Below are 15,049 nucleotides of genomic sequence, written 5' to 3'. Positions count from 1 at the left end.
CAAAATTTATAATTTATGAATTACATTTTGTGTTTGGTAAGAAAAAAGACATTCAAGGGAAAACAAATAGGTCATGGAGTCGCCAAGAGTAGGTATGCATTATGTAGTGACTAAGTACAGTAATCCCGTTTGTAAGTACCTATATGGATTCGATCAGTATACTGTATACAGGTACACTTTGTTTTTTAGTAAGAAGTCAGTAAGTCACTACCTACTTTAGTAATGGATGTGTTAATTTTTGGATATTAAAATTTTCTTCCAGCACGATCTTTACCTATTTACCTAGGTACCTACAGCCACAAAATTGTATTGTATTAATCCTCTATCTCATAACTTCACTGACTTATTTTCTATAGTTAATATTTTAATATTATATTATATGTTGTAATTTGATATGTACCTACCTATAATTTTTAGCATAAGCATTAAGCATTAACCTCCACCGTCAATTTTACTGTGATTATATAGTTAAAGAATTTTCCGAGTCACAGTCCAAGAAGACTTTTTAACATAGAAGTTCATATTATTATAAAAATCGTTTTTCGAAACTGATCAATTTTTTTTCGCCACCGGGTGGAGAATTCCTAAATACAGATCTTGTGACTGGGCCCGTATATTTGTTGCTCAAGTAATAATAAAAAGAAAACCGGCGGAAGTCGCTTCGCTGGTCGAGGTGACTCAACAGTCACAGTAATGATGTGATTAATTTGAATTAAATGATAAATTATTGGTGATTTAGGGACGGTGAGTCGACGGCTGATAAATCGATAAACGAAAGCCAACGGCCCGAAAAACCAACAACAGCCGACATCGGGTATTATTACTTCGATAACGGGTATGATATTATAATATATTATATTATTATGTATGTATAATATTAACTTTCCAAATACTATTGACATTAGTTTATCAAAGAAATTTTTTGAAATGAAAGATAAATGAAATATATCAAACCAGTATATTATAACATCCGAAATATGCTGCACGTTTGAAATGTTTTAATATATACTTCTATACCTAGGTACTGATATTATAAATAAGAGGCAAAATTGTTTTTTTTGTTTATTTGTAAAGGATTAACTCAAAAACTCAGGGCCGTATTAAAGGAGTGGTTCAGGAGGGCAATACCCTGGCTTATGTCAGGGGTGGCAATATTTTTATGGTGACTATAAAAAAGTAGAATGATGTTTTCGAATACCTACGCAATGGAAAATTATAAGCCAATAACAAATATATAAATAAATTTATATATAATATACTCTAATTATAATAAACACTTTTCACTAATGAATTGGCCGAGTCTCGGGGAAGGTTTTAATGTATAATACGTTTTAGAATGGTAACCTTTCGATTACACTTAATAAGTAAAAGACGCAATATTCATTAAACTCATTTATTCGTTACACTTATAATATTCGATACAATACATATTTTAATAAGACACGTTTCGACACATATACGCATAAGGTGTACTTCTCGTACTACACTCTCTCTGCACTCCTCACTCGGCCGAACCTCACCACGGACGGCAGAGAGGGGGCCGCCGTCGTCGGCAGGACCGACCCGCCATATAGAGGAGATTACATGCGACCCTCCTGACGTTCTGTCGTCCCCGACAGATATCGCTTAATATATTATAGACTTTTTTTAACAATGTAAAGTAAATTAAAATACAAAATTGACACAAAGTAATACAAATTAATACAAAATAACTAACATCATTGAACAATTTAACTATTTAACAATACAATTAGGTAATGATCAAAACAAATAATAATTAACATCATTGATATGAATACAATAGGATTAAGAGGCAGCAACAACTCTTTACCTACCAATTAAAAGTACAAATTAATCCAAAATAATTCAAAACAATCTAACAAAAAGTATTAACTAACATCATTGATATGATTACAATAAGATTATTCAGTAGTAACAACTCTTACATACCGAATAAAGGAACAACTTAAACGGTCTTACCAAGAATAATCCCTCATCCAACCCGGCTTATACCCTACTCGCTGTTTAAAAAGAGTCCCCGAAATCACTATGGCGTCCCGAGTATCGGTCAATATCTTTTATGTTTGCGACAGCTCGTCCCGCTCAATGTTTAAAGGAGTTTATGCAATTAAAACTGTTAGCGATAAGATCGAGGAAATATATTTTAACCTGACCACCCGTGTTGAAAGTCGCAATGATATCGACATGATTGTGAAGAGCTATAGCGCGATAACTGTGTACATTATAGAGAAAGACATCATTTTGAGGTTATGTGATGACAGCATTAAAATTATAAACCCAAAAAGATCTAGAGGTGTAAGCTTTGAAGTCGTAAAGGGTGTGATGGCAAGGGTGAATTTATTCGATGGTGTAGACGCGACGATGTACTGCTCGACGAAAGAGATCGGTCCTGCGAACGATGCGTTACTAGAAATGACCAGCAGTTTACCCGATTTCGCGGTGGCTTTATCACGTGATGAAATTGATTTAAGGTATGAGCAGAGAAGGGCTAGGAAAGAGGAGAGAGGAAGCATTTGGCTCTCCACTCCTGCGAAGGGCAGATCATCGACGAGATTCGACGCAACGCCTAAGTCTAGAGTATCGGAACAGAAAAAGGCGAGACGAGTGAGTGATATCGACGACAACTCGCATAAAATATTGAATGATATTTTAAGGATGAATCTAAATGATGATGATGAAGCTGAAGGAGAACTAGATGAGCCAGAGACAGAGCCGCCTGATGGTAGGGAGCCACTTCCACCTGATCCGCAACTGCCAAAGACACTGGGTACTGATGGAATGTATTCCCAGCGAGTAGAGTATAAGCCGGGTTGGATGAGGGATTATTCTTGGTAAGACCGTTTAAGTTGTTCCTTTATTCGGTAGTAACAACTCTTACATACCGAATAAAGGAACAACTTAAACATTTTTTCATGATTTTTCCGTATTTTGTCAAAATTTGAACTTTAAATGCTTATAAATAAAAACACACTTACACCAACAACATGTATATCCAATATTCGTATAAATATTTAATCTATTCTGTGTTAATATCTTAATAATACAAATGTATACTACTAATAACCAAGGCAGGTATTGTGCGCTCGCGTCGTCTGGCGCCCCCACTCACTACCATGACACATGATCACATACTATGAAATGGTTTCAAGAAAGGGCTATTTTGTCACCAACAATTAATGAGCAAGTCGCAAATTAAATGATTTGATTCTATCTAGGTTTGACGCTCAAATGCTCAATCACAAATGTACTATTCAGTTGATACAGTTTTAGAAAAAGAGGATGTAGTCCATTTACCAACTAAATTTCTTAACTCTTTAACGCCTTCTCGAGTCCCACCACATACACTGATTTTAAAAATAGGGGCACCTATTATTTTAATGAGAAATTTGAGCCCACCTACACTTTGCAACGGTACAAGACTACAAATCAAAAAATTGAGAAGTTCATTCTGTTTTAATACCAAAAATACCAATTATACCCTCAGATTTACCTTTTAAGTTTAAACGTATTCAATTTCCCGTTAAATTAGCATTTGCAATGACTATAAATAAAGCACAGGGACAAACACTTAACGTTGCTGGAATTGACATAAGCGTGCAATGTTTTTCTCACGGTCAACTATACGTCGCCCTGTCACGTGTGACATCCAAATTTAATTTGTATATTTTTGCCCCCGATCTAGAAAAAGTTGATAACGTTGTTTACAAAGAAATTTTTTGAGTATTTGAATAATTATCAAAATACTGTCATAATTCATATCTTTTGTTCCATCCATAGTTGTACATACAAAATGTACACACACAATTTACATACCTACATGAACATTTACCACTACATACAAAATAATTTTTTTTAAACATTATGAAGAATCCGCGGTGGCGACGCTAAATTTATATGGCTACATTACCACGAAGACGTGACTAAAAGTGGTCTAAAATAAAAATAATTATTTAACATCCAGAAAATAAATAGCAATTTAAAATATCTGAGAAATCTTGCAATAGCAAAGCATTGCCGGGTCAGCTAGTAATATATAAAGACGTTATATGTTACACGAACTAAGATATATATATAAGTATATCTTAGTCCGTGTATGTTATATCCTATCAATTTCTTTAATTCTTCATTATCTATGGCCAAGGTGCAATATTCAACACACCATGTTTATGGCATAGACCTCATATTAAAGCACAGATTTCTATATAGTACCTACTACAGATTATCGTAGATCAACTTTCACAGATTTTTAATTTTTGATTTTATTTTCTTCAAAAATTAAAATAATTAGTTTCCTTTTTTAATACGATTTTTTTATGATTTAAGGGGATAAAATAAAAATCTGGGAAAATCGATATCAAAAGTAGCTACTTCATGAATATTTTATGGGTTTTAAACGTTGTGGTAGGCGGAAAAAAAGCCCAAAAAAATAAACATAAATGTCTCTATTTTAATAAAATTAATACATTTATAAGGTTTTGATAATTTGACCACACTGCTGAAATTATGTACTCACAACTATTAAGACTAATTAATATATTCTTCTTTGTTTCAGCCATCTGACTCCACTTCGGACATTGCAGCGAGTAGGCCCCTTTTTCACAATGTCCAATAACGACAATAACAAATAATCGTATATAAACAACGTTATTTTGTAGTTAAGCGATGGATGGCGGCATGGCGCATATATAAAATCTATAGGTATACTTGAACAAAACATTTAATGTTTACAGGAGTTTCACATGGTACCCCTCCCATCAATACCGTGGTTGTCCAAATCTGTTTAAATAGTTATTAAAAAGTTAGTACTACCTATGTCCTATATACCACTATAAGATTCGAAAATCTCATAAAAAATTATTAAATCCATGTTATATAGGCGTCACCAGTGGCCACCTATGTAGTTTATTATCGATTTTTACTTTTTTCCATTGTCTGTAGGCCAACTAGGCCAGATAAAGTTTGTCCGAGGGCCGCCATTTGGTGACCACTGCTGTTCATAATAAGTTTCGATTGCAGTCACCTCTTCATTGAGCCGGTTACTCTGTGGATCCGGGCCTGTTGACAGAGCGTCAAGACAGCGGAAATAGCAGAAAGAGGGGTGCAAGTATTGGTGGAAATCGGGGGGGGGGGGGGCTTGAGAGGGCTTAGCAAGACTAAAATCTTTATCCTATTCAAATAATTTTTTTTAAATATGTGGGGAGCTAAATTTTATATTTTCGTATGAAAATCATAGGTGTACATGAGGGATGGATTCCTCCCCCCATAACCTTTTTTTGGATTCTGAGCGTATCAAATCTATTATTTTTTTGTCCGTCATCACTTTTCTGGTAGTTGATATTTTGATGAAAAGTTTACAAAAAGTAAAAAATCAGAAAAAATAGAAATTCTAAAAAAATAACCGTACCGCAGTTAAATTTAATTTTTACCATTTTTTAAAATGATTATCCATAAAAATGATTTTGCTTGGTGAAAAAACTTTAGAATCTAATACAAGGTTTATCATATTTTGACTAGATAGGTGATCGTTTTGGACCCTCGGCTAAGAAAATAAACATAATCATAGTGCGAAACCTTATTTAATATTAATAACTGCAGCATCCATCTAACGGATCACATTCATCATCCTCATTAATAATAATATTTATTTTTATTTTGTTTTTCTATTTTCCGTTGCCTTTCTGATTGATTGCTTTAAGTTAATTCTTTTAAGTCAATTAATTTGATTTTAGGTGTCGTTGAATCTGGAATCTGACAGTTTCTTGTTTTTGTAAATTGTAGGTATTAAAATAGAATATTTTGACAGGAGTTTATACACCTGTAAAAACATAAGTGTTGTTGGGTATTGTGAAGACTTCTCCGAAACTTGCTGAGTGATGACTGCTGAGATCATGTTATTTATAATGATTAATGAATAATGATGATTATAATTTGTAATAATTTCCAACAAATATAACATTTAAAAAAAAGTAAATACTAAATACCTACCTGAAAAATTGAATGCATAAGGTTCACCAATACAATAAATGTATTTTTTCCGGCAAATAAAACTATAAAATAACACACACGTGTTTACACCAAGTTTAAAAACCACTCAATGGCCTAAGTTTCCGCGGGTTAATTAATGAAAAAAAAAAACTATTGCTATTTCTAATAATTTGTTATAAGTAATAACTTATAAACACGGTTTAAGATATTATATCTTAAACCGTGCTTATAAATTAAAATGCATATCTTAGTCCGTAGTGCTACCATCTACCGTAAAATAATAAATTAACCATTTATTAATTTTGGTTAAGATCTCCACTAGAGCGCGCTGACTACCCTTTTAGGACTCAAATAATAAAAAGTAATGAGTATCACACATCAGAGTACACCCAAATACGCAAATTAAAACAGCTAAGACAATATTGATAAATTATTTACAGCTACAAAATATGTGTATTTATATATTAGAAATTAAAAATTATACTTTATTTACAATTAAACATTAATATTACAGCTAAGAAAGTATTCGGGCATAGTAATAAAATATGAATACCTACTCATTATAATTTCATAAAGATTTATTTTCATAGATGCTCATAAAATTATAAGCAATACTACTAACAACTAGTTATTTATAGAGGGTGGAATGAATATGAGGTCTCATAGTCGCATAATATGGTGTTCATATTCAGTAGGTATTCCTACTAAAAATTCTGTTTGTACCTACTAGGTAATAAGTATACTAATATTACATCACTTGCATAATTCTTGAAAATACATTGTCATTATGGGATTGAGCCGCTGAGGTGTACTACGGTCGTCTATATTTGTACCTTTATTTATACCTAATTTGTGTTTATAATATAAATAATTATAAGATTATAAACAACACGTACGTTTATATAATTATTTCATATTTGAAATATAATTTTTACGAGAAGTGTAAATATTAAAAAATTAATTTAACAATATAATATTATGTTATAATTTAAATTTATTTATGCATGTCGCAGTGTGGCGTCATCACATAATATAATTTTTCAGTCAATAGAATCGGCATTACATTATATATTTATATGTTGACCAATGACCATGTTAGGCTTCAGTAGAAAACCCTTGTTAAAATGTATACACAATATATATTTGTATTTTTGTTGTTGCTTATGATATGATACAGGATCTCGAGTTAAGACTATGAGATGTGCAATGAGTGCTTGTTCAGTTATCTTATTTTAACAGATAAATAATAATTTAGGTCTTAGGATATGTTTGGTAGGCTATTGAAATTGTTGAGGGGCTTAGACGCTTAGTTAATAGAGCCCCCCCCCCCAATTTGCACCTAAGGAAGAGCCCCTGTTTCCCAATTTATGGTACTGGTGATATCCCAAAGAGAGGATGTCATGTACCACCATTCTTGGGGGTTGGGCACTGGACACTGACATTATAAGCTAATATATTTAATGCACTTATTTCTTAATAATAATTAAGTAAACGATAACTTTTGTAACTTAAATGATATATTTTTTGGTGATCGGAAAAAAAATCCCCGACCCTAGGAAAATAAATCCCCAGACTACAATATTAATCACAATCACATGCAAATGGTTGAACAAATATTTTTTAAACATTAATTAGTATCCATAATTACCACATTGTTAATATTTAATTACAAATACGTAGGTATATTATATTATCATTTAAAAAATTATACCTATTCTATAATCACTATATAAATAATATTTGGTTTTAAATTACGATAATATATTAGGTATGTGTAATTCAACTCAACTACAAAAATTTGCAAATTATAATATTGTAGTTTAAAATTTTAGAAAATTATTTATAATATTATATATATTATTAATTTTTTGAATGATATAATATAATATACGTACGCCGTACTTATTCGTAATTAAATATTAATAGTGTGGTAATTTTAGATAATAATTAACGTTTAAAAAATATTTGTTCAACCATTTGCATGTGGTTGTGAGTAATATTGTAGTCTGGAGATTTTTTTTCTGGGGATTATTTTTCCCGGGGATTTTTATTCCGCAATTCATATTTTTTATTAGGTACCTACTGAAAGTTTGTATGTACCTATTGTTATAACATAAAAAGAAAAAAGAAAACCATCATTATAGGTTTTTTAATATTTATAAACACAAACTAACCTCATATTATAATATTTTATTGTAATGTTATTCGTGTGTCTAAATTACATGATACATTTGTCAATTTTAGAAAAGTTATTAGTCATTAACCATTACCTATAGGTACACTCATTAGTCATTACTAAATCCCAAAAACGTTAGCTATCGCAGGTAACCTACTTTATACATTCAAATCGAACATCACTATTGCTATACAATATTACAATGCCATTTTGAAGAACCGCTTCTCATTTTTAATCATTGCAATTACGTTTGATTTTTGATTTTTCTAGTACACCTACATACGATGTTTGTACAGTACTACAGTCTAAATAATTATATAGTTAGTTAATTTGTTACGTTTCTGAGAAACTGTCATTTGTAAGCGTATAAGATCATTAAATTTCATGAGGTCGAAAATATTTATTTGAAACCTATACTAAATCAAATTATGAATAGCTTAAAATTTAATTTATAAGTATAAATATTGAATATGCTTGAATAAATTAGTCGACTCACCGCATCATGAGCGTATACACTTAAACGGTGTAATTTAAAATATATAGAACATTGAAATCATAATAGATTATGGATTTACCATAGCTATATGTATATTACGATACCAACATGTAGTACCTCCGCCGTATAATGCCGCATACAATTTTATAAATTTAAGTGTCTCGACGTATTTTGCCATAATGCGTACTACCGAAACAATGTTTGTGTTTACGATACGCAACGTGCAGGTCAGTGAGGTTTACAATTACCTGTGTAGGCTTTAAGACTTATACTGTCTTTTGCAGCTTGAGGATATATTTCCACTGTAACGATTGGACAGACCCATCCTACGCATCATACAGACCCATCGCGTACGATGATAAATAGGTATTCGATTTTTTTTATTTTCTATGCGACCCACCGACCTTACTATACATTCGCTGTCCGATTTCCCATTACATTTCGTCGGATGTTTTCAATTTGAGCTGAAAGAGCGATCAAACTTAACAGTCTAGTTCCTTGATACTATGTAGCACGAGAGCAACCAAAATATATAAAAATACCTACCCTTTATTATATTTGTTCATATTCCTATATGCCCTTTATAGCGTGGTCTATTTGATATTATTAAATACCAAGCTAAATACAAATTGTTTATGTTAATACTTAATATATAATATATAAACAATCTAGGTGGAAATTTTCAATATGTATATATCAGGATGCCTAGGAAAAAGCAAGACGCATGGAGAGAAAGTTCTATATTTTATAGATTCACGGCGGAGGTATTATACCCTAATATATTGTTATTAAAACTTCGGTTGATTCTCATTAGAATCGCATTAACATAGAAACAATTTTACTCGGTTTATCCCTATAGTTACAATTCAGTAAACTACATATATTCGCATGGCAACTATAATAATGCCTATATAATATAAATAGTGGTCAGAGTTAAAAGACGATAGTAAGGCTACCTATTTTCAACCTAACATTTAGATATAATAATAATAATACTTAATATAATTTTAATTTTAAGGTTAACACTGAAATCGGATACTATTATTAAGGCGGGGCTATCGGGCTAACTACTTAAAATGCAATAAAAAAACACTATTTTTCAACGTATCGCAACATAACTGGAAAAAATAAAAAAAAAATTAAGAAAAACGGGTATTTTTACGCAAAATTGATTTTGTTTTGCTGTTGAAATTTTGTTTGGTGGAACTCAAAACAAATTACTCGAAATTTTCATCAAATGTTAACATTGTCTTTTAATGAAATTACACAATTTTAAAAATATTTTGACTCTTTTGATTTATATATTTGACGGTTTTATAGGTTTTTAAGCATAAGTTTAGATATATTTATCCCCTGTATCCCCATTGTGTGTGCCCGTTAGTTAGTTACCATTAGATATATAGCTATATAAAATTTTGATATTATCAAAATAGGATTTAGAATTAAATAAATAATTTTACAACGGTTCTATAAAAAGTAAATTCATACTACCCAATATTAAAAATCTATACCAAAATATAAAATATTTTATTTACAATTTAAGAAGTTTAATTTATTTAGGTTTCTATACATAAGCATTAAGCATGTTAGCAAATTATTTTTAAATTGCTTGTATATGAAAATATGGAATTATAATTTATTAACTATGTTTAGAAACCGGGAATTTAGCACGAATGAGCTTTTCCTGTTTATTTCTATAAATATAAATTTATTTATTTTTATTATTTTCGTATTATACAAATCGAAAGACATGTGTAAAATATTATTTGATAAGCGTTTTAAGTTCAAATATTTTCCGTCTCAATCAATCAGAATCGTTTTTTCGAATACATCATGGTACCTACAATGGCTTATAGAATTCAAACCAACTATATGCTGCAGAAGCTGCAAGCTCTCTGGTCGTTCAAAATTTATTTTTTAAATAATATTTGTCGGTTTCCGTTCACAAAACACTTCAAGGAAAATAAGGAATTTTTTTTTCAGTCAAAATATCTACCAATATTACAAGAAAATATGCATAGTAATTTTCTATAGATATTTTGGGCAATATTTACAAAGGAAAATAATAATACAATTATTTTTTATTCGTTTTTAGGCGGGCTTGAAAGGCTTTTGAGGGCCCCCCCAAGCCACCCTCCTACGATTTCCGCCAGTGAATATATCTAATAATATATAGGAGCTCGTGGCAACGGCCGTCTCTATACAACCTTTAAAAATCACTAAATCAGTATATATTGAATTAGTTATAATATGTTTTATTATTAAATAGCATTTGAATTGCATTAGTTGATATTATTACTGGGGTTATTAAATTATTGTTAAAATGAAAACAATAATAATTGCGCGCACTGCGTTTAAAGTTAAATCACCGCACGCACATAGTGTTATTATAATATTACATGTTGTAGATGGATACGCGCCGGCGCGACTTGGTGAAAACCCTACCACCCATAAATGCGCCCCTGCTGCGATCGTGTTTGTGATGTAGTACGCGGTCATATTATATGAATGACGTCACCCGATGACGTAATCCCCGTGACTCGTTGTCGTATTATACATAGTATGTACATACGATATTTTTTTTTTACCGACTACTCTAACACGATGTTGTAGAAAATACTAAATAATATAATATATATTATTATATTTATATATACAATATACTTAATATACATCATACAATTGTTACGACAAAATATAATAATATTGTCAGGAGTAGTAATTTTTTCATGAGCTATACTCTACTTACGCATTTGTAAATTTTTTAAAAATGTCTTTTTATGATATATATATATAGGTAAATTAAAGCTATATTATACGTATTATCTAAGACATTCATAATCATACATATACCTAATGTGCATTTGCGCAGACATTTAAGTAGGTACAGTGATATTTTTAAGACATAATACAGCTATAGGGTATATAATATTGTACCTCGTCGGCTGCAGACGTTAATATTGTAGCGTACAATGCTATAAAAATTAATAATTATATATAGGTACTTAAGACATCAAGAGTAATAAGACCCCTATGCAACATTTTGTACATTTTTTTAGTTGTAATAATTAAGAATTAATTTTGCACTTTATTAAAATTCCGTGGTCGGCAGAAAATATGGATACGGACAAATTTAGTACAATATATTATATTATATTATAATCAATATTTAACAATAACAAACAATATTTCTCGCGGTTTTCCTGTATAATAATAATAATATGACTTACTTTTACACGACAACGAATTCCCCTTACGCTGCTTAAAAATGCCAACTAAAGAACGCGGGACCGTTCACCGCCAGCACCCCCCGACCAACCGATTTAATATATTATTATAGTTTCGCTGAAACAATCTGCACGTACCACGTATAATAGATGTAGGTTTAGGTATACTCGTGGTAAAAATGCAGTTCTATAAACAGGCTATCAATAATAATTTACTTTCGATAATATAATACAATATTATGTTATTTATTAGGTATGTATACTGGGCATGTTTACAAGACCCCGGCTGTTTTCGGTGTAGTAGTACATTTCCCCCCCCCCCATTTTTTTTGTTAAGTTAACTATTTAATAACATGAAATTTTTTTTTTGTGTACCTATATAATATTATCTAATATTGTTTAAATACAGAATACATTTCCAAATATCTTAATAAATATAATAAATTATAGATGTATTATTTTGATCAACTGACAACTACTTAAAACAATAAAAATTGCTATTAAAATAATAAAAAAATAATAAGTAATATTTAAAACAAATTAAGTAAAAATTTAATTTATAATAAATATAATAGGTAGCTAAAATATTGTCTAAATATAATATAATATTATACATTAGTATACTAGTACTGTATTAGGTAGGTAACATAGCAATTTAAAATTTTGTCCAAACCCCAATCAATTTTTTAGAGTTTTAGACTATTAAGATAACATTCTTATACAACCTTACACCGTCTTGAGCATTGAGGAAGCTTTTATATAAAAACTGTTCAAAGCAGTTTAGCACTGGTACAGTTTTTACCAAAATAAAAATGAAATATGAACAAATGCTGAAAATCTGTGTTTAGGAATAACAAAAGAATCATAAATCAAATGTTCTTTACAAAATGTATCATTTTTAAGTCGGAATTTTTAGCAATTTTTACCCAGACAGCATTCTTATTATTCGTAATTATAATGTTAAAATAATATTTTTAAACAAAAAATTGATGTCTGGGTATTAGTTATTAATTATATTTTATTTAGACAATTTTTAGCTAAATACCTATTATATTTTTACTTAATTCCATTTATTTCCACATGCCCCGCGCTGTGATGTTATTTTCTTGTGTACTTATTATATAGGTATAACATTAATTACAAATTATAACACATAGTAGCAGGTGTATCGTGTATGCGATGATTACAATTAAAAGTAATCTGCCATCATCGAATTTTCATGCCATATTATAATGAGCCATCGTGCAAATTAGATGGGCATTAACTATTTAAAAAGTTAAATTTTTAAAAACTGTTTAACTTAACTGGTTGGTTAATTTTCAAACTAGTTAAATACGTATATCCATTGTAACAGCCTACCGGTTTCCAATTAATTTCATAAATAATAAGTATGTTAAGTATTAAAATCATGTTTGTTTAAGTAATAAGTATAGGTAGGTACATATATTATCCTACTGAAAGCAGTTAAAACTCATTATTAAGTAATTAATTTTTGTTTAATCTGCACGTATACAATGATTTTTAATAAATATAAAATTTACTTATATGTTACTAAAAACTGTACGAAGTTAGGTAAATTAATAATATAGAAGTATTTAACAGTTTACCAAATGTACTTACTAAAATAATTAGTTTAAAATTATTAAATAGTATATATCTTGTATCTTAGATATACAGACATAAAGTATCTAATATCTTGTATATTGTATTTAAAGTCTATATAGGCCCTAGAGGTAAATATTGATGTATCTTTAGTAGCATGTATCTATAAATATTTTTTTCAAACATCTTGCCCATCCCAGCAACACTCTTTAGTTTTTTTATAAGTAAGTACCTACCACCTACCTATGATAAAAATCTGAACGCATATTACCTATTATAATATTATTTCGCACCTTTTTTGTACAATCACTGTTGATTCAACGCGCAGACATTGCAGTGAATTATTATTTACTAATTAACTGATTTTGACACTAAACGTGTGTATACTTGTAACGTGTGTATTTATGTTAAGTCAAGTATATTATTTATCTAAGTGTATACAATAATAGGTATATTTATTCATGGTTTCTTAAACCTAATTAAGCCATAAACAATAAATTTAGTATACATACATAACACAATGTAGATACACCATACACGAACACGCAAATTTGTGTAATCAGATATAGAAGTAATACATCATTTACCTGAGTAAATATACAAATATTATATATATGTTTAAGTGGGTACTGAAAGCACATTCACGTGTTGCAGTTGTATAGATTATACACATGATTTTACAAATTGTGATTTTTTTATTGAATTATTTAAAAATGTTACATTAAAATTCCAAGTTGAAAAAATTAATTTTCACCAAATATTTTTACAGAGACAGTACAACAACGTCGTAACGCTGTTTGTATGTACCTTTATGTATAATAAGTAATAACTGTAACTGTATATAAGTATATTATGATGTAATGACGAAAAAAATAAATAAACAGTCTGACTTAATTTTTTTCTGACAAATAGTGCGCAAAAACTTTTTTAAAAAATAAGTAAATATCAAAATCAAAACCAATATATAAGTTTATCCAGATTATCAGTAATTTATTTAAATCATATATATGTAGGCATCTAATATAATTCATAAGACGTGGATACAGCCATACAGGTATATAAATGAAATTATAATTATTTCTAATATATATATTATATATTATATTGCCAATTATAGGTATATTCTTCATCGTGTTAATAAAACATAATATATTAAGAGTTGCTCTATTTCTGAAATTGATGCAAAATATTGACATAGGTACATATTATATTACATTATATTTAGGTGTAGTTATATCTACCAGTGGTAGCGTAAAATCGATTGGAAACTGTAGTTGATAATTTTTTTTTTAAATGTTCATCACTGCATGTAATACTAATGCAAAGTTGTAATACCTACATAAATATTATGTAATATAACTAATACCTTATACAGTTATACCTGTATACTTACAGTAATACGCACACCTATATAAACTTTTTATTTGCTCTCATTATTATTTTATTCCTTTGAACGTCACGGGAATAATAAATAAAAGGCCGGTGAGCTGTTATAGAATGATGAGTCGAGCAGCAAGGGGTGTACAAACCTTCAAGTGAGAT

At 29.8% G+C, this 15,049-nt stretch overlaps 1 protein-coding gene across 1 annotated transcript; it reads left to right on the top strand.

The window, feature by feature from the left end:
* Nucleotides 1-2,049: 2,049 nt before the first annotated feature.
* On the top strand, nt 2,050-2,856 carry LOC132946650 (uncharacterized). Its single transcript, XM_061016695.1, has one exon. It carries the CDS (start codon nt 2,050-2,052, stop codon nt 2,854-2,856), a length of 807 nt encoding a protein of 268 aa, XP_060872678.1.
* Nucleotides 2,857-15,049: the final 12,193 nt, after the last annotated feature.

The sequence above is a fragment of the Metopolophium dirhodum genome, chromosome 6 (assembly GCF_019925205.1).
Source record: "Metopolophium dirhodum isolate CAU chromosome 6, ASM1992520v1, whole genome shotgun sequence".
Classification (NCBI taxonomy): domain Eukaryota; kingdom Metazoa; phylum Arthropoda; class Insecta; order Hemiptera; family Aphididae; genus Metopolophium; species Metopolophium dirhodum.
Note: the sequence above shows the minus strand (reverse complement) of the source record. Positions and strands in the feature narration are given on the sequence as shown.

What these genes read in the sequence shown, in the direction of transcription:
- LOC132946650 (XM_061016695.1), top strand. Translation starts at nt 2,050, where the DNA reads ATGGCGTCCCGAGTATCGGTCAATATCTTTTATGTTTGCGACAGCTCG.